Here is a 27,190-nt window from a genome sequence, read left to right as displayed (position 1 = left end):
GATCCCTTTAAGGCTTGTTGAAAAAGTCGTGCATGATGTTTAAGGGGGCTGCCCCTAGAGGGCAGCAAGAAGAAGCACTGTTTTCCTATTTACATATTGGAAAACAGATTTGCATATATTTCCCATAATCCCCCAGTAGAGCGAAAATGGCTTGTAAGTCTCCATACGCCTGTGAAGGTGCAGACTCTCCTTAAGGAGTATTATCATCCCCTGATCCATGGGTATAATTGACATGCTGCAATTTTCCATAACGTATTTGTTTTGTAAACTGCGGGTATTTTTCAGCAATGTGTGGATGGGATTCACTATCCACTGCAGAGTCTGGACTACGCTGCAGTTTTTGCCAAGGTGTTGCTACCACGTTGTGTTTCGTCCTTAAAAGACACGTGGGGAGCTGTGTGAAACATAGGGGGATCTCTTACTACACAGAGACTGAAGCCTCATATTATGACCATTAAACTTTGTGCCTTTTGTTGGAGTAACATAAAACTTGAAGTTCCCACTGCGTGTCTGTATACTGTCCAAGTCTACAAGGGTATATATATATATATATATATATATATATATATATATATATAGTGATGAAGGAGTCCTGGAAGATATCTGTGATGCTCCAGTATCAGTCCGTCATCAAACACCAAAATCTTCACCTAATACCATTGCTTAAATTGGAAAAAAATTTCTTTTCAGACCCCAGAGTATAATAATCAGAGACCCAGGGCCCAGAGAGGAAACAAAAAAAACTATTACTTACCTGTCCCTGGCTCCGGAGCTCTCCCCGCAGATTATGTCGGCCGTCTTCAATCTAGTACGGTAGGACTCCCGATATCATGTGAGCAGTGGGCTTGCATCGCGATGTATAAGGACGCACGCCCCGTGCCTATGTGATGTCTGGGATGTCATCCAAGTAGGCCTGAAGCCTTCGGAAGTCGGGAGAGGTAAGTAAGTATTATATTCTGCATTTTGGTTCAGATAATTTCTTAGTTTATACCAGGGGTAGGGAACCTTCAGCTCTCCAGCTGCTGTGAAACTACAACTCCCAGCATGCTCCAATTACTTCCATGGGAGTTCCAAGAACAGCAGAGCAAGTATGCATGCTGGGAGTTGTAGTCTTGCAACAGCTGGAGAGCCGTACGTTCCCTACCCCTGCACTATACCATAAAAATGATACAATATAAACTAAGAAATTATACCTGAACGCTGACAGGCGTTTTTAAATTATGATGGACCTGAGTTCTTTCGCGTTCCGGCCCAAGTTAACGACTGCCTAATACCCTTTAGAAAAGCTGGATGACAAACTGTCACACCCTGTTCACCCAGCTTTTCTAGACTACTGAATGGAAAGACTTTTTTGCTGTACATCATTGTATCTCTTATTTTGCTAATCAGGACTCTAGAAAAGCTAGGTGAAGCCCTTGTGGGAGTAGTAAATGATACCATACTGGGTGTCATCCAGCTCTTCTAGTGTCCTGAACGGTGAAAGAGTCTAGTTACACAGGGAAGGTTTGCCTTTGTTATAGATATAGGTTTGCCATGCAGGGCAATAGAAAAGCTGCATGACAACTAATATGGGTGTGGTAACAGCTCACACACTGATTTTCACCCAGCTTTTCTAAGTACTAAATGGTAAAAAGGTCTGACTGGCCAGTGAGAGCAGATGTATTGATGTAAAGCAATTTATATGTGCCATTCAGGACTCTTGGAAAGCTGGGTGAGCTGTGACTGACACCATATTAGTTGCCAACCAGCTTTTCTATGGCCCAGAATGAAAACTGAGACTATTTATATAGTGATATAGGACATGTATTGTGCATATAACAGGACAGCTTTGCCATTCAGGATTCTAGAAAAGCTGGGTGAAAACGTGTGGTCAACTGTTTAGACTTCACCCATGTCATTGAGGAGTCTTGAAAAGTTGGATTATTATAACTATAATAGGAGTAAATGTCTTCAATAGTGTCCTTTACAATATGGCTAGATTATAACAGGGGGCGCTATTGCTTTGGTGTTCTTGATAAGAATGCGCTGCTACCAGTGGTGAGCAGCGGTACTGCAAGTAAACTTTGGTTCTGAGTATTGGAATTACAGTAGATGTGAAAAAATTGTCTCCAAAATAAATGAATGGCGTAAAGCTTGTGGGCCAATCCACCCCTGATTAGACCCCAGATTGTTACTAATTAATTAAAATAAACAATTGTGCCGTTTTATTTATGTACCAATACATTACATAGTAATAAATACTAATGACCCGGCAGCCGAGTGTACAAGGCTTTGCTATTTTTCACTGGGGACCTGAGTACTGGGAGACTCCTGGAATATACTGGGTAAGTTAATATGTCTGGCAGCCTATACGTCATAGCAGGGTTACAACTGTACAGACGTGTATACTGATCTATCATAAAACTCAGAGAACCTTCCTGTGAACTGACATTTTTTTTTTGGCCTTCTGTTTATTTGCTTGTACTGCTTTCTATCCATTGTGCATCAAACACTATTCCTGTATAAATGTGCTTGCCTTCAGATATTGTGTTATACCAGACTGAGGAAGGAACCTTATAGCAGTTCTGAAAACTCGCAATATGTCATCATTTTTTTTGTTAGCCATTAAAAAAGGTATCAACTATTGAGGACTCTCAATCTTTACATTTCATATCCTCTGGCTAATATGGTACAAAGATACATTTTTCGTATACAGACGTGTATAGTCTATGGGTGGTCCACAAGTGGATAAAGGTCTATGGCTGCTCAGTCTATTCCTACTAGTCCAACAGACATGATCCCTGTGATCAGCGATCTCTGCTACCCATTACCATCTGGTGAGCAGGATGATGGCCATCGAGGGGCAGACTGAAGGTAGAAGCCCATGGTTCTGGTGCTGAGATGCCTTCTTTTTTGACATGCCCCACCCACCTGACTTCTTATCCAATCAAAAGTGCCTCATTTGCATAAATTACCCAGAATGCATTGCAGGAACTCGCCCTAAGTTGAATGAATAGCGGAAACAATAAATTAAATGAAGGAAAATGACTTAGAATCTGGAAATTTGGTCTGATCTGGAAGAGTGGGCGGAGCTTATCTGGGGAGTAGAATCTGGGCCTGGCTGGGCCGTCCGGCCGGCGCCAGGGTTCAAATCTGGTGAGGCAAATTTTTTTTTTTTTTTTTATACTTTTCGTTTTGGAGCATCAGCCTCCAGCCACCATACAGCACGGCCGCAACAGCTACATGCAGAGAAATGGTCATTATCAGCCAGCCATCCGAACACATGGATAACATACAAACTCCTTCAAGGCGTACTTGGCAGGTTTTTTGCCCAGTACACCAGCACTGCAAGGCCACCGTGCTGCAACAGCTACAGGCAAGGCCCCACAGCGCTCACGAGTGCAGAATACACTCTATGTCTAATGTGCGGCGTCTTCACAGGGACCAGCTCAGAGCAACATTCATTTAACTTAAGGAGAATCTCAGGCAAAGCATTGTGGGAGTTTATGCAAATTAGAACAGCTGAAATTATATGAAACAAAGGGGCGGGGGGAGGTGCAGCATGAAGCTGGGGCCAGCAACTATAACACATCCTTCTTATGTTAAACAGTAGAAATAGCTTCACCTTAAAGAAACACTTGACTTTTTTTTTTTTTTTTTTGTGTTGATAATACTTCAGTTCAGACAACGCTCAATAATTTCCAAGATCAACTCAAGAGGCCACAACAACCTCCACGTCAACCCATGAAACAAGCCATCTATAACAGAGCAAATCCAAACCAGCAGCCTCATATGGGGACAACTTCTGAGAGACATCTATTTAAACTAAGGAGAGCTAAGGACAGTGCATCATGGGAAAATTTGCATATTTGAAGGGGGAGGAGCATGTGTGTATTAATCTAGATAATTATTTAATAATACATTTTTAAAAAGCTTTATTTCAGTATTTTTATTAGGTATGTTTTTGCTTATTTACATTTGGTGGGGGTGGTGCCACATCTCAGCCTCCGTACACAGCAGCAGATTAGAGATGAGCGAGTACAGCCGATCCGAACAGCACGCTCCATAGAAAAGAATGGATGCACCTGGTACTTCCGCTTTGACGTCGGCCGGCCGCTTAGCCCCCCGTGTGCCGGCTACGTCCATTCATTTCTATGCGAGCGTGCTGTTCGGATCGGCTGATCCGAACAGTACTCGCTCATCTCTACAGCAGATCTATGCTTCTAGCAGTAGGCAGGTATTTATATCATCAAGCTTCCAATGAAAAGGGCGAAGGCAGCTCCCCCACTACCACCAATTCTGCAGTTGAGTTTCCCCTGCATTTGGGGGAATTCACAGGTGTCAATCCATCAAAAGTGCAATGATTAGATCTCCGTACGGAGTGCCATGATCTATGGTGCTATATTTAGGGTGATCCAGAACAAACAAACAAAAAAGGGGGAGGGGAGTCAGTGTTGAGTATCGCGGAAAGGAAAGAGTATGGAGGCTATGTGCCCAGGTCTATCCAGAGGTGTCCCCAGATAGCATTGTTTCAGAACCTGTGCCAAGGTGCCCAAGTGGTTTAGTATCTTGGTCGTGTAATCTGGTCCTGGCTAGATCTGGTTGGGATGGCTGGCACAGGGGTTCAAAAGTGAAATTTGATGAGGCGAAAAATGAAAATGTTACTGATTTGTTTATTTTGTACATTCTTAACAAATATTTTATTCAAAATCTTCCAGATGGATAAAGGATGGCTGGTGTTAGGGTATATTCACACAGCAGAAAATGGATTCCGCTGGTAGGTGTCACTGCTGAGTCTCAATTACAACACTTAAAAGCAGCCCTAGGCCTCTACCAAGAAGCAACCATGGGCCACACTTAGTGGCAGCCCTGGGCCTCTACCAGCAGGAAGCCATAAGCCTCAGGAGTGTAGAATACACTCTGCATGAAAGAAGCCGCATCCTCACAGGGACAACCTCAGAGCAACATTCATTGAACTTAAGGAGAAACTCAGGCAGTGCATTATGGGAATTTATGTAAATCTAAAGGGCTGAAGGTGTTTCTATTATAATCTTATTACTGAGGAGGAGCCTCACATAAGTCCTCCCAGGTCGTCTCACTACTTATAGTGCACCATGGAGCAAGGCCCAATGACTCCATCAGCCTTCTTGTGCTTAAGTTTCTTAACTTTGCTTCTGTCCACGTCCAGGCAAATCTCAAACATTTTCACAACTCTTGTAATAAATGGAACCGAGCTGTAAACATCAGGCACAAGCCATGGACAGGAGTGGTGCTGTTTTCAGAAGTATACGGCCATGTTTCTCTAAATCTAAACAACCCTTTAAAGATCTATCAATGCTCAGACTAATCTAATAAGAATCCTTTGCTGAAAATTTTTACAATGAAATTCTTTAAACAGCAGAGTGTATAAAGAGTGGCCAGTGTCACTACTGAGCCTCAGCTACCATACATAGTAGTGGCTCTGGGCCTGTACCAGAAGGCAGCCATGAGCCACACAGAGCAGCCACGCCTGGCATCAAGCAGCCAGGAACCACACAGAGCAATGCTCAACTAGCATACAGCCAGGAACAACACAGAGCAGCCGCTCTGGGGCTCAACCAGCAGGCATCTATTTAACCAAAGCAGAGTTAAAGGCAATGCACCATGGGAAAGTATGTAAATGTGATGGGGGTGACAGTCTGTTACATTCATGTTCCAAAAGTCTGTGCTGATCTCAGTTCCATCCTAGAGATGGGGGAGGAGTAGTGCGGCACATTAGGTGAAGGATACACGGTAACTTTGACCACAACTCCTGTTGTGTGACAATAAAGTGACATATAGCTCTGCAACTTCTTCACTAATGTAAGTGAATCGAGTCACATTGTGACAGAAAGGGAGCTAGAACTACTAAAATATCCATCAGTGTTCCTTCTTTTTGTGATTAGCAGTTGCAGCACCCCTGGGGTTACAATGTGGCTCCCCTTGCATTAGTGAAGGAATCACAAGGTACCCTGGCAATCTTTGGTCATATCAAAAGTGGCCCTCACATTATACTACAGCTATTAGCAGCCTCTTCACCAGAGGGATTACTGAACTGTTGTTGCAGCCCACCATTCATTAGGGCCCTATTCACATGGCCATGTCCGTTTCTTGACTGTAAAAAGTGGAATAATCAATAAGTTTTTGGTCAGGAGAAGTCCTAAAGGGAGAGACAGTAAAGGGAGTTATTAGACCATGAACACCCTGCTAAGAAGTCTGGGAATATGCAAATAAGATATTAGTAGAAAATTACAATTGAAAACTCCTTTATTAATAATCAGGAATAACCAGAAAGAACAGCACTCCAGGGCTCAACCAGCCGCCGGCCAGGAACCACACAGGGCAGCCGCTCCAGGGCTCAACCAGCCGCCGGCCAGGAACCACACAGAGCAATGCTCAACTAGCACACAGCCAGGAACAACACAGAGCAGCCGCTCCAGGGCTCAACCAGCCGCCAGCCAGGAACCACACAGAGCAATGCTCAACTAGCACACAGCCAGGAACCACACAGAGCAATGCTCCAGGGCTCAACCAGCCGCCAGCCAGGAACCACACAGAGCAGCCGCTCCAGGGCTCAACCAGCCGCCAGCCAGGAACCACACAGAGCAGCCGCTCCAGGGCTCAACCAGCCGCCAGCCAGGAACCACACAGAGCAGCCGCTCCAGGGCTCAACCAGCCGCCAGCCAGGAACCACACAGAGCAGCCGCTCCAGGGCTCAACCAGCCGCCAGCCAGGAACCACACAGAGCAGCCGCACCAGGGCTCAACCAGCCGCCAGCCAGGAACCACACAGAGCAGCCGCTCCAGGGCTCAACCAGCCGCCAGCCAGGAACCACACAGAGCAGCCGCACTGGGCATCAACCAGCAGGCAGCCAGGAACCACACAGAGCAATGCTCAACCAGCACACAGCCAGGAACAACATAAAGCAGCCGCTCCAGGGCTCAACCAGCAGGCATCTATTTAACCGAAGGAGAGCTAAAGGCAATGCACCATGGGAAAGTATGTAAATGTGATGGGGGTGACAATCTGTCTGTTACATTCATGTTCCAAAAGTCTGTGCTGATCTCAGTTCCATCCTAGAGATTGGGGAGGAGTAGTGCGGCACATTAGATGAAGGATATACAGCAACTTGGGCCACAACTCCTGTTGTGTGACAATAAAGTGACATATTGCTCTGCAACTTCTTCATTAATGTAAGTGAATCGAGTCACACTGTCACCCACAGGGTGCTAGAACTACTAAAATATCCATCAGTGTTCCTTCTTTTTGGGATTAACAGTCACAGCGGTCCTGGGGTTACAACATGGCTCCCCTTACATTAGTGAAGTAATCACAAGGCACCCTGGCAATCTTTTGTCACATGAAAAGTCAGCAAAGTAGCCCTCACCTTTTTTTTTTTTTATTGAAGGCCTCTAACTGTGCCAACATAAACACCACAGTGCACGAAAAAAGTGGGAGTGCCAAGTACCCTATACCAAAAGGGAAGGGGGTTCCCAACATTACTCTTCCCCACAAGATCCAAAAGGCACCGAGCGGGGTTGAGTATCAGCAGACAAGCTACTGAAGCAGCCTCTTCACCAGGGCACTCAGCTCTCACAAGTGTAGAATGTACTCTACATCTAAAGATGAGGCGTCCTCACAGATACAACCTCAGTGTAACCTTTATTTAACTTAAGGAGAAACTCAAGCAGTGCATTATGGGAATTTATACAAATAAGAATAGATAAAACTGTATGCATTATCCTTTTTATTGGTTTTTAAACAGAGAAAACAAGATACAATGCATTGCATCAATATGAGATTGAAACAATAACAACAGAACATAGAAAAATGTCTGACAGGTCTCCGTGCAGAGTGCCATGGTCTAAGGTGCTACTTTTATGGTCAATCCAGAGCAAAAAAAAAAGAGAGGGGGGATGAATATGAAGACTGTGTGTCTGGGTCAGAGGTGTCCCCAGTTAGCCTTGTTTCAGAACCTGAGCCAAGGTGCCCAAGGGGTTTTGTATCTTAGCCGTGTAATCTGGTCCTGGCTGGACATGTTTGGGAAGGCTGGTGCAGGGGTTCAAAAGCTGAAATTTGATGAGACGAAAAAAAAAAAAGTTAAATATTTGTTTATTTTATACATTCTTAAATATTTTAGTCAAAACGTTCCAGTTGGATAAAGAATGACTGGTGTTATTGTTCGAGCATCAACCTCCAGCCAGCATACGCTGCAGCGGCAACAGCTACATGCAAGGCCACTTTTTTTACTTACTTATATAGCGCCATCATATTATACAGCACTTGAAGTGTGGGAAGAGACCGACACAAACACATGGGGAACATACAAACTCCTTACATATGTTGATATGTTGCTGGATTTGAACCCAGGACTCCAGCACTGCAAGGATATAATGCAAGTTATTGAGCAGCCTAGCTACAATCTTTCTGTCTTTGAAGACCTCTAAACTGTGCCATCATTATATCCAGTGCATGAAAAAGTGGGGCCGCCCACAGGCTTAACCATGCAGCACTGGGCGGGGAAGTTCTCTTGGATCCCTGCCAGCGCTGACAAAGCAACTTCCCACCCACCCCTAAGCTGAGTCACTAAGTCATTTCTTCTCATTTATGATTGTACCCCTTTCAAAGAGGGCCTGGATGCCTTTCTTGAAGAGAAAAATATAACAGGTTATCGACTCTAGATTTTAAGGACACGTTGATCCAGGGTTTTATACTGACTGCCGGATTTGGAGTCGGGAAGGAATTTTTTTCCCCTGAAATAGGGCAATTGGCATGAGCCTCATGGGGTTTTTTGCCTTCCTCTGGATCAACACTGTAGGGGATTGTAGGGTTATAGGTTGGACTTGATAGACTAATGTCTTTATCCGACCTCATTAACTATTTAACTATGTACCATGCAGATAATATTTTGTTTCTTTCTTTCTTTCTGTTAGCTAATGACATGCTGTAAATATATATTTGCATTAAATTGTTGTCACAGCAGGCAGATTATCAGGACCTTGGCCCCGTTTCTCAGCGATGAAGAGGACCAGCGCCGTACCCCACCGGAGACAAATCCAACGCGTGCCCACCAGGAAGTGGGGGGGGGGGCGCTCGGGGGGCACACACCACAATGTTCGCTGAGGAGGAGGGTAACAGGGTCACTGCATATGTTAGATATATATATATGCAATAAAGCTGTGGCCGATCCCACCCATTCAAAGGTAACTTTGTCCGTATTTATGTGAACATCACACACAAAGGGGTTTTGGTGGAGGGGAAGGGGTTGTTTGGTGCAGGAAAGTTTTTTTTTTTTTTTTTTACAAAAAGTTTATTTACATAGACTTCAAAAAATACAGATAACAAAAGTGCTCAATACGGCCAGTCTTCCCAGACCACCACCACCAGTATTCTCATATGTGGATAACTTCAGTGAGACATCTATTTAAACTAAGGAGAAGTAAAAACAATGCATCATGGGAAAATTTGCATATTTAAAGGGGGTGGTGCATGTGTATATAAATATCATTTAATTTAATAATATATATATATATATATTTTTTTTAAATGTAGATTGTGAGCCCCACATACAGCTCACAATGTACATTTTTCCCTATCAGTATGTCTTTTTGGAATATGGGATGGAAATCCATGCAAACACGGGGAGAACATACAAACTCCTTGCAGATGTTTTTTTTGCCCTTGGTGGGATTTGAACACCAGGACTCCAGCGCTGCAAGGCTGTAGTGCTAACCACTGAGCCACCGTGTGGCCCCCATTTAATAATATATTTCTAAAAAGTTTTACGTCAATATTTTATTAGTTACGTTTTTGCTTCTATATGTTTGTTCAGAGGATTATTTTATGTTATTATCTTTTTTAACACTTTAAAAATATTTTATACAGATTGTTATAGTGACTTGGACAAAGAAGCAACGTAGACAGAAAGGCTGGATTCACTGCTCAGTCTCCATACACAGCAGCAACTCTATGCCTCTAGCAGTAGGCAGTCCTATATTACTATGTCCTCACAAAAGCAGAACATGCTCTACATCTAAGGATGGGGCGCCCTCACAGGTACAACCTCAGTGCAACCTTTATTTAACATAAGGAGAAACTCAAGCAGTGCATTGTGGGAATTTATACAAATAGGAATAGATGAAACTATGTGCATTATCCTTTTTATTGGTTTTAAACAGAAATCAAGATAAATGCATTGCATCAATATGAGATATTTCAATATAAACAGCTACATAAGCATATTGTCAAGGTAGATGGGGAAAGCTTAATTTGTTAATATAGTATCATATGGAAGATTCCCAACAGCTTTAGGTAGGTAGCGGTATGAGTCCATAAGGGACAGTGTAGAAATTACTAGATCCCTCACTGACACGGGGAGGGGTCTGATGAGGGAGGAGGCGGTTAGTCCATTACCAGGCGTTGCATACTGCTCTAGTGATGATTACGGATATTAGTGGATGATAATTCACTGGTTAATTTTGCTGTACTGCACTGCAAAAGGCTTGTTGTGTTCCATCTTGAAACATGGGTATGAGTAATGAGCAGCATACTGTATAATGACAGTGAGCACTGCAATGATTCTTGCCGTTAATGACGCTGCAACCACCCCAAATTCTTGTAAGATTTCCTCTCTATACTTTCCCTACACTTTTAATCCTCTTTCCATGAACTTCTGTTTTCTAACACTGTCCTTAGCTCCTTCTGACATCTGTCCTTGCAGTTAGAGCGATGTGAACTGACTGTACCTAAAAGGACCAATGATTTTAAAGGGCGGTGACCTCACAGGGCCGGCTAGCTGCAGATTAGCTTCATGCTTGGCATTGTAGGTGATCTTGCATTACCACGTTCCCTGCCCACCTTGTCCAAATTCAAGGTGACATCTTCGTAGAAATAATGCGACCACCTTGGCCGCATTCTGCATGGCATTCCCGTTGTGATAATGCGACTGCCTTGTCAGAATTAACAGTGACATCATCGAAGCAATAACGTGACCACCTTGGCCGCAGTATGTACAGCATTCCCGTCGCAATAACGCCACTGCCTTGTCCGAATTAATGGTGACATCATTGTCACAATAACACTACCACCTTGGCCACTATTTTTTTTTTTTAAATGTAGATTGTGAGCCCCACATAGAGCTCACAATGTACATTTTTCCCTATCAGTATGTCTTTGGAATATGGGATGGAAATCCATGCAAACACAAGGAGAACATACAAACTCCTTGCAGATGGTTTTGAACACCAGGACTCCAGCGCTGCAAGGCTGCGTGCAGTGCTAACCACTGAGCCACCGTGTGGCCCCATCTTGGCCACATTTTGCACAGCATTAATGTCCCAATGACGTGACCTTCTTCTTTGAATTAATGGGGATATCATCGTTGCAATCACATTATCGCCTTGGCCGCATTATGCGTAGCATTCCTGATTCAATAACGTGACCTCCTTGTCCAAATTAAAAGCGACATCAGTGTCATTTGTGCAAATCAATGTCGACATCATCATCGCAATAATGTGACAATCTTGGCTGTATTATACTTGGCATTCCCCTCACGATAACACCATGAATTAACGGTGACATCATCGCCACAATAACGTGACCACCTTGTCTGCATTATGCGCAGAATTCCAGTCATATTAACTAGTCATCCCATCTTGTCCGAATCAATATCATTGTTGCAATAAGGCGACCCCTTTGGCCGAGTTATGTGACATTAACATCGCAATAACGCGACCGCCTTGTCCGAGTTAATGGCAACATCATCATCGCAATAACGCAATCACCTTGGCTGCATTATGCGCAGCAATCCCATCGTGATAATGTGACTGCCTTTTTTGATGCAGTCATTTTTAAAGGGGTCATTAAATGACTTGCTTGCTGTCATTCATACTTCCAAGGGCTGATAATCAGTCCATGGTCATGTGATCTACGGTCCATGGTCTTGTGATATACAGTCCATGGTCATGTGATCTACAGTCCATGGTCATGTGATCTACAGTCCATGGTCTTGTGATAGGCAGTCCATGATCATGTGATCTACAGTCCATGGTCTTGTGATATACAGTCCATGGTCATGTGATAGGCACACAGCTCGTTACCAGGCACCTATCTGGTTACTGTGCTATGATTATAACGAGCCGTGCACCTGTGTGTCCATCACATGACCGTGGGCCTTCAATAGGCTATTGGTTGTAATAGCACTGGATTGCTAGCCCCAGATCTCATTCGGGAGGCCATCAATTCGGCCAAAATGTGTGAAAATAGTACCTCGGTCAGCTTTGTCATCTAGGAGTGGGGTTAATGCCCTTGATCAGTGTTTGCCCTCATTGCTGCCAGGTCTCCATTGTATAAATGCATATTTAAATACCTTATGGTGGATGGCGGAAAAGGGTTAAAAGGGTATTTCAATTTTTTTTAATATTGGGATTTATTATCAATTTGGCTTACTGTTTCAGTTTTGCATTGTCCCCTTTCTCCATACAGAAGCGGACGACTCATACACTGACTATGCTATTGCAGCTCGGCCAGATTAAATTCGGCAGACTACAGCTTAGTGCATGGCGCTCTCTGCTTTTGGGTAAAACTCACTGCAGTATGAACAGGTTTGGTCTTGGTCTTGGGTTCTGTCCTTCCTTTCTATTTGCATGAAGGAGGTTTAATAGATGTTGGAAATTTAATAATAGACATTTTGTAACTTCCTGTAGTATATCTATGTTTCTATAGAACATCATCACATAATAATATGGTTTATAGAGAATACAGAAACATTTTCAAAATAAGAATAAAATAATATATACACATAAGTCATTGTCATTTTATTGAGGTTAGTGGAGCGGTCCTTGTAATCATACAGAATTATTAGCTCTACTTATATTACCATATGTAAATGATTTACAATATGTTTATTAATAAATCACATATTATATCATCCCTATGACCGGATTTCATAAACGTGTTTAAGATAAAGGATTTGGAGATTATAACATTCAGATAATTTACTGTATTCTTAGATTTTGAGCTCTTATTCATCCTTCAGCTCCACAGGTCCAACCACCACATGGACTTCTTCATCGTTGTCAGGATTAGCAGATCTCTTGCGTCTTCGTATACATCCTTGGCTACAACGAGAGTTGGCACTGCCCTCCTTACACACCACAAGCGTGCACTGAAGATATACTCTGGAATGTTTATTTAAAAAGCTGAAGGCCTTGAATCCAAAGCGGACTATGTTATTGGCTGGAGACAGGTATGTTCTGTAATCTGGAACTGTGCTACACCTGAAATTACAGATAAGAATTTTAGTTTTTTTAGTCATTTTGTTATATGGACTAAGACATAGACATTTGGTGACTAGTACACTATAAAGTGATGGGTATCAAGTTTGGGATGTGGATCTTGGACCTCGAAAGCAACTAAAGATTGGGGTACCTTGTAATGAATTGGATGGAAGGGGTTAAATATGTCTTATATTTTAGGTTCTTCAAAGTAGCCACCTTTTGCTTTGATTACTGCTTTGCACACTCTTGGCATTCTCTTGATGAGCTTCAAGAGGTAGTCACCGGAAATGGTTTTCACTTCACAGGTGTGCCTGTCAGGTTTAATAAGTGGGATTTCTTGCCTTATAAATGGGGTTGGGACCATCAGTTGTGTTGTGCAGAAGTCAGGTGGATACACAGCGGATAGTCCTACTGAATATACTGTTAGAATTTGTATTATGGCAAGAAAAAAAACAGCTAAGTAAAGAAAAACGAGTGGCCATCATTACTTTAAGAAATGAAGGTCAGTCAGTCTGAAAAAATTGGGAAAACTTTGAAAGTGTCCCCAAGTGCAGTTGCAAAAACCATCAAGCGCTACAAAGAAACTGGCTCAAACGAGGATCACCACAGGAAAGGAAGACCAAGAGTCACCTCTGCTGCAGAGGATAAGTTCATCCGAATCACCAGCCTCAGAAATCGCAGGTCAACAGCAGCTCAGATTAGAGACCAGGTCAATGCCACACAGAGTTCTAGCAGCAGACACATCTCTACAACAACTGGTAAGAGGAGACTTTGTGCAGCAGCAGGCCTTCATGGTAAAATAGCTGCTAGAAAACCACTGCTAAGGACAGGCAACAACCAGAAGAGACTTGTTTGGGCTGAAGAACACAAGGAATGAACATTAGACCAGTGGAAATCTGTGCTATGGTCTGATGAGTCCAAATTTGAGATCTTTGGTTCCAACCACTGTGTCTTTGTGAGACACAGAAAAGGTGAACGGATGGACTCTACATGCCTGGTTCCCACCATGAAGCATGGAGGAGGAGGTGTGATGGTGTGGGGGTGCCAAGCTGGTGACACTGTTGGGGATTTATTCAAAATTTAAGGCATAATGAACCAGCATGGCTACCACAGCATCTTGCAGCGGCATGCTATTCCATCCAGTTTGAGTTTAGTTGGGCCATCATTTATTTTTCAACAGGACAATGACCCCAAACACCTCCAGGCTGTGTAAGGGCTATTTGACCAAGAAGGAGAGTGATGGGGTGCTACGCCAGATGACCTGGCCGCCACAGTCACCAGACCTGAACCCAATCATGAAGGTTTGGGGTGAGCTGGACCGCAGAGTGAAGGCAAAAGGGCCGACAAGTGCTAAGCATCTCTGGGAACTCCATCAAAACTGTTGGAAGACCATATCAGGTGACTACCTCTTGAAGCTCATCAAGAGAATGCCAAGAGTGTGCAAAGCAGTAATCAAAGCAAAAGGTGGCTACTTTGAAGAACCGAGAATATAAGACAGATTTCAGTTGTTTCACACTTTTTTGTTTAGTATATAATTCCACATGTGATAATTCATAGTTGTGATGCCTTCAGTGTGAATCTACAATTTTCATAGTCATGAAAATACACAAAACTCTTTGAATGAGAAGTTGTGTCCAAACTTTTGGTCTGCACTGTATGTATATATATCTGTTGCATTTTTTCCCTGAAACCGTGCCAATCTTCTACATGTGCTGTGTTTGGTAGTGCAGATCAACCTCATTTAAGTGAACAAGATTTATTCTATTACACAAAGCCATTGAATTCATTGTATATATGTATATGTAATACAATTATTAAAGAGTTCTCTAGGATTTCAGTTTTCATGGTTTATTCTATCCTCGCATAAACACTGGTACTGTATCGAAGTCAGTGGGAGCTGAGCTGCAGTACTGGCACAAAACCACTATACAGGGCACAGAGTAACTTCCTTCTGGCTATTTACAGTGGACAATGTGGGTTCTGTAATGTCCCGTACAGCTGATCGGTATGGGGGCCATGGTGGTACACGGCAATAATAAATGTCTCCTACTGTTCACGAGAAATTTTACTAAGATCCGTCACCACAAGATTACTATAAAATGTCTCCTAAACGGAAAGAGAGTGACGGGTTGTTCATTATTATTTGACTCATACAACCTAATAGTGTGGCCTGTTGGCATGCTGTACCCGTTAGAATGGCCTCCATTTTGATATATTACATAGAGATTTACCATGATGATCCTTTGTGATATTCACCACATATAATACAATACATAAAAAACATATAATAAGCCATAATTACCCTTTGCTGATGATATAAAAAACACTACTTGAGAAGTCGGACTCATCAGGAGATGCCACACAAGTATCTAAGAATAGAACCAGCTCAGGATCAGATGTATGTAGGGTGGCTTGAAGGTATAAATGCTGGCTGAGCACCACGTAATATGGATATTGAGTCACCGGCTGTATATATCTGGAGGACTGGAAGAATGTCATGTTGGCAGAATAGAGGCCATATTGGATTAATGTGTTCCTTATGAAGTCGTCTGCGGAGTACATGCCTTCCACCACAGTATCTCGGTAGAGCCGACATTCAAGAGTTAAACCAAATTTTTTCCTATAAATTACTATTGCATGGTCTGCATTGTCTGATTCAGTAACCAAGGTGTTTGTATAAGTTATTGAGTCGTTTTCCACCTGTAAATGAGAAAAAGAAATGTGAAAAGGGCAAATATATAGAAAAGGATCATCCTGGATGGATGGATAGATAGATAGATAGATAGATAGATAGATAGATAGATAGATAGGAGATAGATAGATAGATAGATAGATAGATAGATAGATAGATAGATAGGAGATAGATAGATAGATAGATAGAGTTTTCTACCTTTTTCACTGTCAGACATCCATCATAAGGTATATGAAACTCCAACAAATCTGATGTAACTTGAGGACGACACTGAGGATCATTCAAAGCTACACTATCTGAAGAATATCCCAATGACTGAAGATAGATACGCGAGACTCGAGCTTTCATGTAGTCAGAATAACATGATAGATTGACTATAAAGAGAAATTTAAGCAAATATGACTATAAAGAAGTTTTCATTCTGATACATGTCATTACTATAAACTAATTGAAAGGGTTTTCCCAGGAACACAACCGTAATTACATTAGAAGATAATTAAAAGTTAACCATTTTTACAAATATAGATTATTAAAAAATTTGCAAAGTTTTGGAGATTTCCTCTAACCATGTTAGTGGTAAAAGTCTTCTGACTTGATCGGTTTCCAATGGATATGACCATGAATGCAGGAACTTTCTATGGTCTGGGACTTGACAGAAATTCAGCCATGATGTCCTTTTTGTCAACAGGTTATTAGGCAGGGACACTACATGTATGAGAAGATAACCCGACCACAATAAGGACATCATGGCTGGTTATCAGGAGGACACTACATGTATGAGAAGATAACCTGACCACAATAAGGACATCATGGCTGGTTATCAGGAGGGGACACTACATGTATGAGAAGATAACCTGACCACAATAAGGACATCATGGCTGGTTATCAGGAGGACACAACATGTATGAGAAGATAACCTGACCACAATAAGGACACCATGGCTGGTTATCAGGAGGGGACACTACATGTATGAGAAGATAACCCGACCACAATAAGGACACCATGGCTGGTTATCAGGAGGGGACACTACATGTATGAGAAGATAACCTGACCACAATAAGGACATCATGGCTGGTTATCAGGAGGACACAACATGTATGAGAAGATAACCTGACCACAATAAGGACATCATGGCTGGTTATCAGGAGGACACTACATGTATGAGAAGATAACCCAGACACAATAAGGACATCATGACTGGTTATCAGGAGGACACTACATGTATGAGAAGATAACCCGACCACAATAAGGACATCATGGCTGGTTATCAGGAGGGGACACTACATGTATGAGAAGATAACCTGACCACAATAAGGACATCATGGCTGGTTATCAGGAGGACACTACATGTATGAGAAGATAACCTGACCACAATAAGGACATCATGGCTGGTTACCAGGAGGACACTACATGTATGAGAAGATAACTTGACCACAATAAGGACATCATGGCTGGTTATCAGGAGGACATTACATGTATGAGAAGATAACCCGACCACAATAAGGACATCATGGCTGGGTTTTTTTATGGGAAAACCCCTTTAAGTCCAGGGCCACATGCAGGTGTGTTGATTGTTCCTCTGCAATACCACTTGCTACAAAGAAGAGCTGATACCTGGTGTCTATCACTGCAACTAACCTGCACATATATATATATATATATATATATATATATATATATATATATATATATATATATATATATGCAGGTTCCCATATTGGAACTGCTGCTGTACCCTAAAAGCCACAGGGATCTAATACAATTTGATAATTTTATGCACTTGGTTTAAAGGGGTTGTTCAAGATTAGAAAACATGGCTGATTTCTTTTTCTCAGGAAGTGACATCACGTCTGTTGGTCACATGGCTATGCTGAGGTCCTGGGACATGAGGAAGAAGATAGCAGCTATGTTTTCCAATCCTGCACAACCCCTTTAACCCTTTCCCGCCGATGGCATTTTTTGATTTCCGTTTTTCGTTTTTGACTCCCCTCCTTTTAAACCCCATAACTTTTTTATTTCTCCACTCCCAGAGCCATATGACGTCTTAATCTTTGCGGGACAAATTTTTCTTTATGATGCCACCATTAATTATTCTGTATAATGTACTGGGAAGCTGGAAAAAAATTCAGAATGGGGTGGATTTGAAGAAAAAATGCATTTCTGCAACTTTCTTACAAGCTTCGGTTTTACGGCGTTCACTGTGCAGCCAAATTGACATGTCCCCTGTATTCTGTGTTTTGTTACAATTCCGGGGATACCAAATTTATATGATTTTATTTACATTTTAACCCCTTAAAAAAATCCAAAACTGTGTTAAAAAAAATTTTTTTCGAAAAGTTGCCATATTCTGACAGCCGAAACTTTTTTATACATCCGTGTACGGGGATACATACGGTGTCTTTTTTTGCGGGGCCGGGTTTTTTTTACTTTTTTTTATTTTTACTTTTTTGCAATTATTAGACCCCCTAGGGGTCTTGAACCCCAGGGGATCTGATCACTAATGCAATGCATTACAATGCTAATGCATTGCAATGCATTGCAAAAAAATCATCATTTCTTTTGCAGGCTGCATAGAGCAGCCTGCAAAATAAAGTGAATGCAGACCGGCCGGGAGCCTTTACGTTGGCCCTGGAGCCTGCTCCAGGCGCCGGCGATCACCGGCAAAGTGGCGGCACCCATGCACCGCCGGGAAAATGGTGTAAAGCAGTAGACACCCGGTGGCTATGGCGCCGGCGAATGTCGGGAAAGGGTTAACTGCATGTTAAGTTGCTATTTCAGGCATGGTTAGCATATATTGTATTTTTCTCATTTACCAAATATCTAATGCTATCAAATTCCTAATAAATTAGGAACACGTTACCGTTTTGGTTGCTGGCAGGAGTAGAGTAGTATGTTGCAAAAAACTCCAAGCCGGTTTCTCTATTCGCCCCTGAGAAGACAACGCTGATACTGTTTGATGAGGAGGTGAAATCTCTTGTACTTCTTCTGCACAGATCTCCAAGTAAAGCTGATCCAAGAGGAGATCCATCATAAACTTTCACAGACGATGAAGAGCAAGCCTGGGAAGTCTTCTTTCTAATCATGGAAATTCAGGAATACAATGTCAGGAAAAGAATCAGAAAATAATTTTCAATTTATTAAGTTAAAGGGGTTTCTGGGGCCAGTGGGGTTCAAACTTCCAGCTATCTTGGTGATCACTTATTTTGAAGGGGTCAGGGAGTCCTGTGACTTCCATGTACAGTGGCATAACTACCACGGTAGCAGTGGTAGCGGCTGCCACAAGGCCTTACACTTTACGGGGCCCAGGTCCCTTCACTAGTTAATATGCAAAAGTTCTCCATGGGGCCCCGCCATTCCTAGTTATGCCACTGGCCCTATACCAAGGTGGACTCCCAGGATACAGTGAAGTTGTGAACGAGGAAAGCAATTCCAACACCAGCTTAGCCAAAACTGAGCTTTACAGAAACCAAAGGTATATCAAAGATAACTCAAAATTATATACACACAGGTATGAGCCAAGGCCCCTATGTCACACAGCGTGTTGCCCGAAAATATATGCTATAGATATACAAAGTAACTTTACCTATCAGTGTGCTCGGATAGACCGGCCGCCATATTCCTATTAATCCCTTGAAACACAGGAACAATTATGCGGAGTGCATCTTACAGGCGCACTCGTGGTGTAGCACATCAGCTAACAATCTTATAAACTATTCACAATATCCCCAAACCACAAATAACAGTGTCAAAGAACAAACGGACGAGTTTGTTGCTGAGCAGGTATAACGGGCGGAGGATTTATTCCAATGTCCTACAGCTGTGATGTTTCTAAAATGTTATGTTGCGTCCGGTCACAAACAGCCCTAACTATACTGACTACAGGACTGATATTGGTCCCAGAAAGTTTGACGTGCACGCTTACCGACCTGGGTCTTATTTAGATGGATAGCCGATCACGGTTACAGAATGAGGGGCCTCTTCTTGTCAAAAGGTCTGTACCCAATATGGCCGTCACTTCTCTCTACAACTGGATTCAACATGGTTCCTAAGCTGTCTCGGCAAATCTCTCCTCTCTCAACAGGATCCAGTACAGACAAGTGTAGCTGCTTTCCCCAGTAGTTGGGGGTCCCAGAAGAAAGATGCTCCATGTGGATAACGTCAGTTACCTCAGTTACATGGTGTGGGTTGAGGAAAAAGAAATGGGACTCTGAATTTTAACCTTTCTTGATCAATTCCTTGACATTAATGGGTAGATTAAGTGAAACCCTCCATGCCATTTGTTACTATTAGAGATGATCGAATCTTGTTATATTTCAGACCAAACTTGTTTGTCCAAATCCAAAGAGAACAGTTCAGTTTTGGAATAAATAATTGTATTATAGAATTGTAAGATTTTTTTTGCCTTACACTTACACAAATGATCTGACGTTGAGATGAATCCTGTAATTGTTTCTGACACTAATGTACCAAGTGCAGGAATCAGAATCGGATGAAATACTGGAATTCAAGGAAATATTCCCATGTAAATTTGTCAAGATACCCCCACATCTAACTGCAGAGAAGAAATAAGAGGTGGTTTCACTAAATATACAATGAATATAAAACATAAATTTTAGACAACATACACACGATTGCCGGGCTGTTATTAAATGGTACATATGGTACATGGATGACATTTGTGTGCTGCCCATGCCTCATAACCCCAGACCCTGAGGTTTGTGAGCATGGACCGCAAAACAGACAGGAATAGAGGGGCCACACGGTGGCTCAGTGGTTAGCACTGCAGCCTTGCAGCACTGGAGTCCTGGTGTTCAAATCCCACCAAGGGCATAAAACCATCTGCAAGGAGTTTGTATGTTCTCCCCGTGTTTGCATGGATTTCCATCCTATATTCCAAAGACATACTGATAGGGAACAATGTGCATTGTGAGCTCTATGTGGGGCTCACAATCTACATTTAAAAAAAAAAACAAAAACAGACAGGAATAGGACCTGTTGTGAGTTTTGCCCAGGCTAACAGCTCCATACACTGGACCATGAAAACACACAGTCGTGTGTATGGGGCAATAGAATTGAAGCTGTCATTAAGCTTCCTTCAGGGAGGGCCGGCTGCTCCTCTTCTTGGCATCTGCCAGCCTCCAGACGGCAAGAGGAGAAAGAGCCGGCCGAAGCCTGTGCAATAGAGGTGGCACTCCGGCTCTATTGCATAGGCGCTGGCAGACATCAAGAGAAGAAGGAGCCCACCACACAAAGGAAGTAATCTCCTATGCCCAGAAGATTCACACAGGAAGACAGTTAAGTATGATAGGGTGGGCTGAGTTAGTCAGGGCCGGCTAGGTAGAGAAACAGGGAGGGGTTGTGAGGAAGAGAGAGGGGGATGCAGTGTGAGTCAGTTCTGAATAAAGAGCAATGCATCATGGTAGTTGTAGGATAAACAAACAGGAAGCTACACCCTGTAAACAAATGCAGATACCAGGAGCTCCCAGAGAAACCCAGAAATCACTGAAAACACTGCTAAAGGTATTTGGTTGCATGTATTAACCCATTAATAGCACTGACTGACCTTTTTAAAAAAAAAAAAAGAAAAAAGAAAGATTTTTTGCCTGGAAAACCCCTCTAATAAACTCTTTAGATGTCAATCCAGCCTTACGAATTCACATGATGTTTATTTCTACATACAAATGCATACCGTTCATTGGATTCATGTGAAAATTCACCCTTAAGCAAATGCGAAGCAAGAAGTCTAGGCCAACCATAGGTAAATATCACTAGTAAATCTATATATACTTACTGTTGGTGCGCAATTCACCTGTAAAATCAGAAACATAAAGTTAGATATTACTATATGTTACATTATAGATATTGTATAGATGTTTTTTGCAGATATTAAGCATTATGAATTCAATTTATCAGGCTATACCATTATTTTGTAAAGGACAATGCAAATAATAATGTCATAAAATATCCCACCTATTAAATCATAGATTAGATATGTTATTACATTATTCTTTCTTATGTAACAGTTTACGCTGGGTTCACACCACCGTTCAGCACTCCGTTCTCAGGTTTCTGTCTTCTGCATGCAGAAGACATATACCTGTCAGACCAGGTTCAGCCGTTAGCGCCGATGAGCGTTTTATGCTGTCCGCGACGAAACCGTGTTTTTTAAACCGGACACAGAGTACTGCATGTCCGACTCTGTGTCCCGGTTAAAAAATGGGTTTCGCTGTAGAGAGCATAAAACGCTCACCGGTGCTCACGGCCGGACACTTTTCAAACCCATTCAAATGAATGGGTTTGAAAAGATGGTGGCAGGTTTGCGTCGCCTGCCCTGTTTTGTGCAGGAAACGGAAACCTGCATAACGGAGTCCCGGGCGCAGATGTGAACGAGCCCTTATGGGTAATGTTAATTTTTAACTTAATGGCCTAAAGATAACGATGTAACAAGACAGAGCTCTGATTACTGTATTGTGAGAGTAACAAGCTGTGCACCTGTATATATATATATATATATATATATATATATATATATACTAGAGGGAGGACCCGGCTTCGCACGGGTATATTACATTTTATGTTTGTGTAGTGGCCCCATAAGAATTGTCCAATTTTGCACTGGTGTATTTTGTATGCTGTTTGTGTGTATGTCCATAAGCGTCATGTGATTATGTGTATCTCATTTTGGATGTCAGTGAAAAACCTGTGATCAGTTGTTATGGATACCTGGAGTAAAGCTGTATCTAATCCTTCCCCGTGTAGTACTGTGTTTAGATGCAAGTATCCAATCCTTGTTGGTGTGGTACTGTGTGCAGATGCACATATCTAATCCTCCCCATGTGGTATTGTGTGAAGAGGCGCGTATCTAATCCTCCAGTAAGTGAAACTGTGTGCAGACGCGCATATCTAATGACTCTGGCGTGCGGTACCGTGTGCAGATGCGCGTATCTAATACTCTGGCATGTGGTACTGTGTGCAGATGCACGTATCTAATCCTCCCCTGTGTGGTATTGTGTGAAAAGGCGCATATCTAATCCTACGGCATGTGGAACTGTGTGTAGACGTGGGTATCTAATCCTACGGCATGTGGTACTGTGTGCAGACGTGCGTATCTAATCCTACGGAATTTGGTACTGTGTGCAGACGCGCTTATCTTATCCTCTGGCGTGTGGTACTGTGTGCAGACGCACGTATTTAATCCTCCCCCGTGTGGTACTGTGTGAAGAGGCGCGTATCTAATCCTACAGCGTGTGGAATTGTGTGAAGAGGCGCGTATCTAATCCTACGGCGTGTGGAACTGTGTGTAGACACGTGTATCTAATCCTACGGCATGTGGTACTGTGTGTAGACGCGCGTATCTAATCCTACGGCATGTGGTACTGTGTGCAGACGCGTGTATCTAATCCTAAGGCATGTGGTACTGTGTGTAGACGCACGTATCTAATCCTACGGCATGTGGTACTGTGTGCAGATGCGTGTATCTAATCCTATGGTGTGTACAATTGTGTGAAGACACGTGTATCTAATCCTCCCCTGTGTGGTATTGTGTGAAGAGGCGCGTATCTAATCCTACGGCGTGTGGAACTGTGTGTAGAGGCGTGTATCCAATCCCCCGCCATGTGGTACTGTGTGCAGATGCGCATATCTAATCCTATGGCATGTGAACTGTGTGTAGACGCGCGTATCTAATCCTCCCCCGTGTGGTACTGTGTGTAAACACGCGTATCTAATCCTCCCCTGTGTGATACTGTGTGCTGAGACGCGTATCTAATTCTCTGGCTTGTGGTACTGTGTGCAGAGACATGTATCTAATCCTCCAAAGTGTGGTATTGTGTGAAGAGGCGCGTATCTAATCCTTTGGCGTGTGGAACTATGTGTAGACGCGCGTATCTAATCCTACTGCATATGGTACTGTCTGCAGACGCGTGTATCTAATCCTATGGCGTGTACAACTGTGTGCAGACGCGCGTATCAAATCCTCTGGAATGTGGAACTGTGTGTAGACGCGTGTATCTAATCCTACGGCATGTGATACTCTGTGCAGACGCGTGTATCTAATCCTATGGCGTGTACAAATGTGTGCAGACGCACGTATCTAATGCTCTGGAGTGTGGAACTGTGTGTAGACGCCTGTATCTAATCCTTCGGCATGTGGAACCGTGTGCAGACGCGTGTATCAAATCCTTCAGTGTGTGGAACTGTGTGCAGAAATGCGTATCTAATCCTCTGGCATGTGATACTGTGTGCTGATCTGTGTATCTAATCCTCTGGAGTGTGAAACTGTGTGTAGACGCCTGTATCTAATGCTTCGGCATGTGGAACCGTGTGCAGGCGCACGTATCTAATCCTATGGCATGTGGTACTGTGTGCAGAAGTGCGTATTTAATCCTCTGGTGTGTGGGACTGTGTGCAGACCCGTGTATCTAATCCTATGGCGTGTACAACTATGTGAAGACACGTGTATCTAATCCTCCCCTGTATGGTATTGTGTGAAGAGGCGCGTATCTAATCCTACGGCGTGTGGAACTGTGTGTAGACGCGCGTATCCAATCCCCCGGCATGTGGTACTGTGTGCAGATGCGCGTATCTAATCCTATGGCATGTGGTACTGTGTGTAGACGCGTGTATCTAATCCTCCCCCGTGTGGTACTGTGTGCAGACGTGCATATCTAATCCTTTGGCGTGTGGAGCTATGTGTAGACGCGCGTATCTAATCCTACTGCATGTTTTACTGTGTGCAGATGCGCGTATCTAATCCTCCCCCGTGTGGTACTGTGTGCAGACGTGCATATCTAATCCTTTGGCGTGTGGAGCTATGTGTAGACGCGCGTATCTAATCCTACTGCATGTGGTACTGTGTGCAGATGCGTGTATCTAATCCTCTGGAATGTGGAACTGTGTGCAGACGCGTGTATCTAATAATATGGCGTGTACAAATGTGTGCAGACGCACGTATCTAATCCTCTGGAGTGTGGAACTGTGTGTAGACGCCTGTATCTAATCCTTTGGCATGTGAAAACGTGTGCAAATGCACGTATCAAATCCTTCAGTGTGTGGAACTGTGTGCAGAAATGCGTATTTAATCCTCTGGTGTGTGGGACTGTGTGCAGACCCGTGTATCTAATCCTCTGGCATGTGATACTGTGTGCTGATCTGTGTATCTAATCCTCTGATGCGTGTATCTCAGTTTGGATATCAGTGTTGTATTGTGCATGTGGAGTGACCGTGTGTATTGCAGTTGGAATATGAGTGAAAGACTTGCAGGTTTGTATTGGCTAAGGGGGGGGGGGGCACTGTATTTGGAATGCTGTATCTCAGCAACGGTACGTCCGAGCGAGTTGGAGTCTCGTCTTAAACCTTCCCGGATACCTGAAGTATCTCTGTACCAAATTTGGTGAAGATCGGTCCAGTCGTTTGGTTCGCATTAGAGTACAGACAGACAGACAGACAGACAGACAGACGGACAGACAGACAGACAGACAGACAAGAATTCATTTTTATAAGATAGGGATATATATATATATATATATATATATATATATATATATATATCACATGACCATGGAGTGTATATCACATGACCATGGAGTGTATATCACATGACCATGGACTGTATATCACATGACCATGGACTGTATATCACATGACCTCCTCAGTCTTCAGTCCCTTTTCTTAGGGAAGACTTGATGACTTTATGTTTAAGACTTAACTCCTTTCAAATAAGGTTAGGTTCACATGTGCGATTGAGTTTTCGTTCTTCGTTCTTCCGAAAAACGGAACCCCAATCGATTTCAAAAGCGGTTACCTGTGGACCCCATAGACTATAATGGGGTCCACTAGGTTTCCACACAAGAAATGTAGAACTTATCTCTCCTCATTTTTTGCTGGTGTGAACTGAGCCTCAAAGGTAAATTAAATTATACTGAAATACAGATGCGCCCCCTCTTATCATTCCTATTGGTTGTATATCCAGATATTTGCTTTGTCATATTATTATGTAAAGTGATATCCTCTGTGCGGTGACCTATTGTATTGCGAGGTGAAGGGTTTTGTTAGCATATTGAGTTATTGTATTGATTGAATCCGATTCCCGAGTAATTGAAGTCCTTAAAGAGGTTTTATCATCTCACACAGTTATGGAACACCCATAGGATATGCCATAAATGTGTGATGGATGGAGGTCACGTATTTAGAGAACAGGGGGCCATGACACCTGCTGAGAATTAAAAGTTCACCATCCATGTGTAGATCTTTCCATTCATTTGTTGGAATGCCAAACCATTTATTAGAATAGAATTACAATAGATTTCATCGGACTGTACCTGAGCAGACGACTCCAGCATCTTCATGGTGTCCACAGTTATGTACTAAAAACCCATTGTGTGGACAGTCCCACAAGTAATGTTCATTGCCTTTACATTGCACATCATCCAGTACAATGTTCCCTTTTCCTTGGCCATAAGCAGCACTACCGTTAAATGCAATTGCCTTGCCGCAACTTATCTGTTGGCATACAACTTCTGCATCCTTAATATCCCAATAGTCATCACACACAGTTCCCCATTGTCCTTTGTAGAGCATTTCGACACGACCTTCACAACGATTTTTGCCATTTACCAGCCTCAAAGCCATTTGTGGACCTTGAAGGAAAAAGGAAAAGAGATATTTGGTAAATTTCAAGAGCAATGTACAAAACGGCAGAAGTATTATTGTGGATGCATCTTAGTATTGGCATTCAAGGTGTCAAAATGTGGCAAAATTTGGACTTATTTTTAGACCCAATTTTTTCCAACTTCAAAAACTTCACACTAATAAAATACGGCAGGCTATGTAGTCCATTACTACTAAGGCTGGATTCACATCTGTACTTGCATCCCATTTGGGGATTCCGTCCTCCATTCTATTGGAAAAATGCAGAGATGCAAGCAGGACTTTTCTCTCCACATTTTTCGAGCAAAAACCCATCGGACCCCATTATAGTCTATGGGACCCAAAGAAAGGAAACCTGAGCCCAGGTAAGAACTTAAGGTAAAAGAGTAAATCAGACATTGAATGTATTATACTTACCAGTGGTTGTAGCTGCTAGATACGTGAAGGTAATGAGGAATGAAGAAAGAAAACGTTATTACTTTGAATATTGTAAAATACGATGGTCAGAGATTTATCAATACAGGTAGTCCTTGGGTTACGACAGTCTCGGGTTACGATGTTTCGTGGTTACGACTAG

The 27,190-nt window shown here is 42.7% G+C and overlaps 1 protein-coding gene across 1 annotated transcript in view; it reads right to left on the bottom strand.

Annotated features, from left to right (window-relative positions):
* The window catches only part of LOC142219130 (scavenger receptor cysteine-rich domain-containing protein DMBT1-like), a 164,555-nt gene extending 137,960 nt beyond the window's left edge, over positions 1-26,595 (bottom strand). Inside the window, exon 1 of the mRNA XM_075288096.1 lies at positions 26,286-26,595. Coding sequence (XP_075144197.1) covers positions 26,286-26,595 — 310 coding nt within the window. The remainder of the gene's footprint in view (positions 1-26,285) is intronic.
* Between the last annotated feature and the right edge of the window lie 595 nt (positions 26,596-27,190).

This window comes from Leptodactylus fuscus, chromosome 10, assembly GCF_031893055.1.
Source record: "Leptodactylus fuscus isolate aLepFus1 chromosome 10, aLepFus1.hap2, whole genome shotgun sequence".
NCBI classification, from domain to species: Eukaryota; Metazoa; Chordata; class Amphibia; order Anura; family Leptodactylidae; genus Leptodactylus; species Leptodactylus fuscus.
The sequence above is the reverse complement of the archived record's forward strand: the minus strand, read 5'-3'. Positions and strand labels throughout refer to the sequence as shown.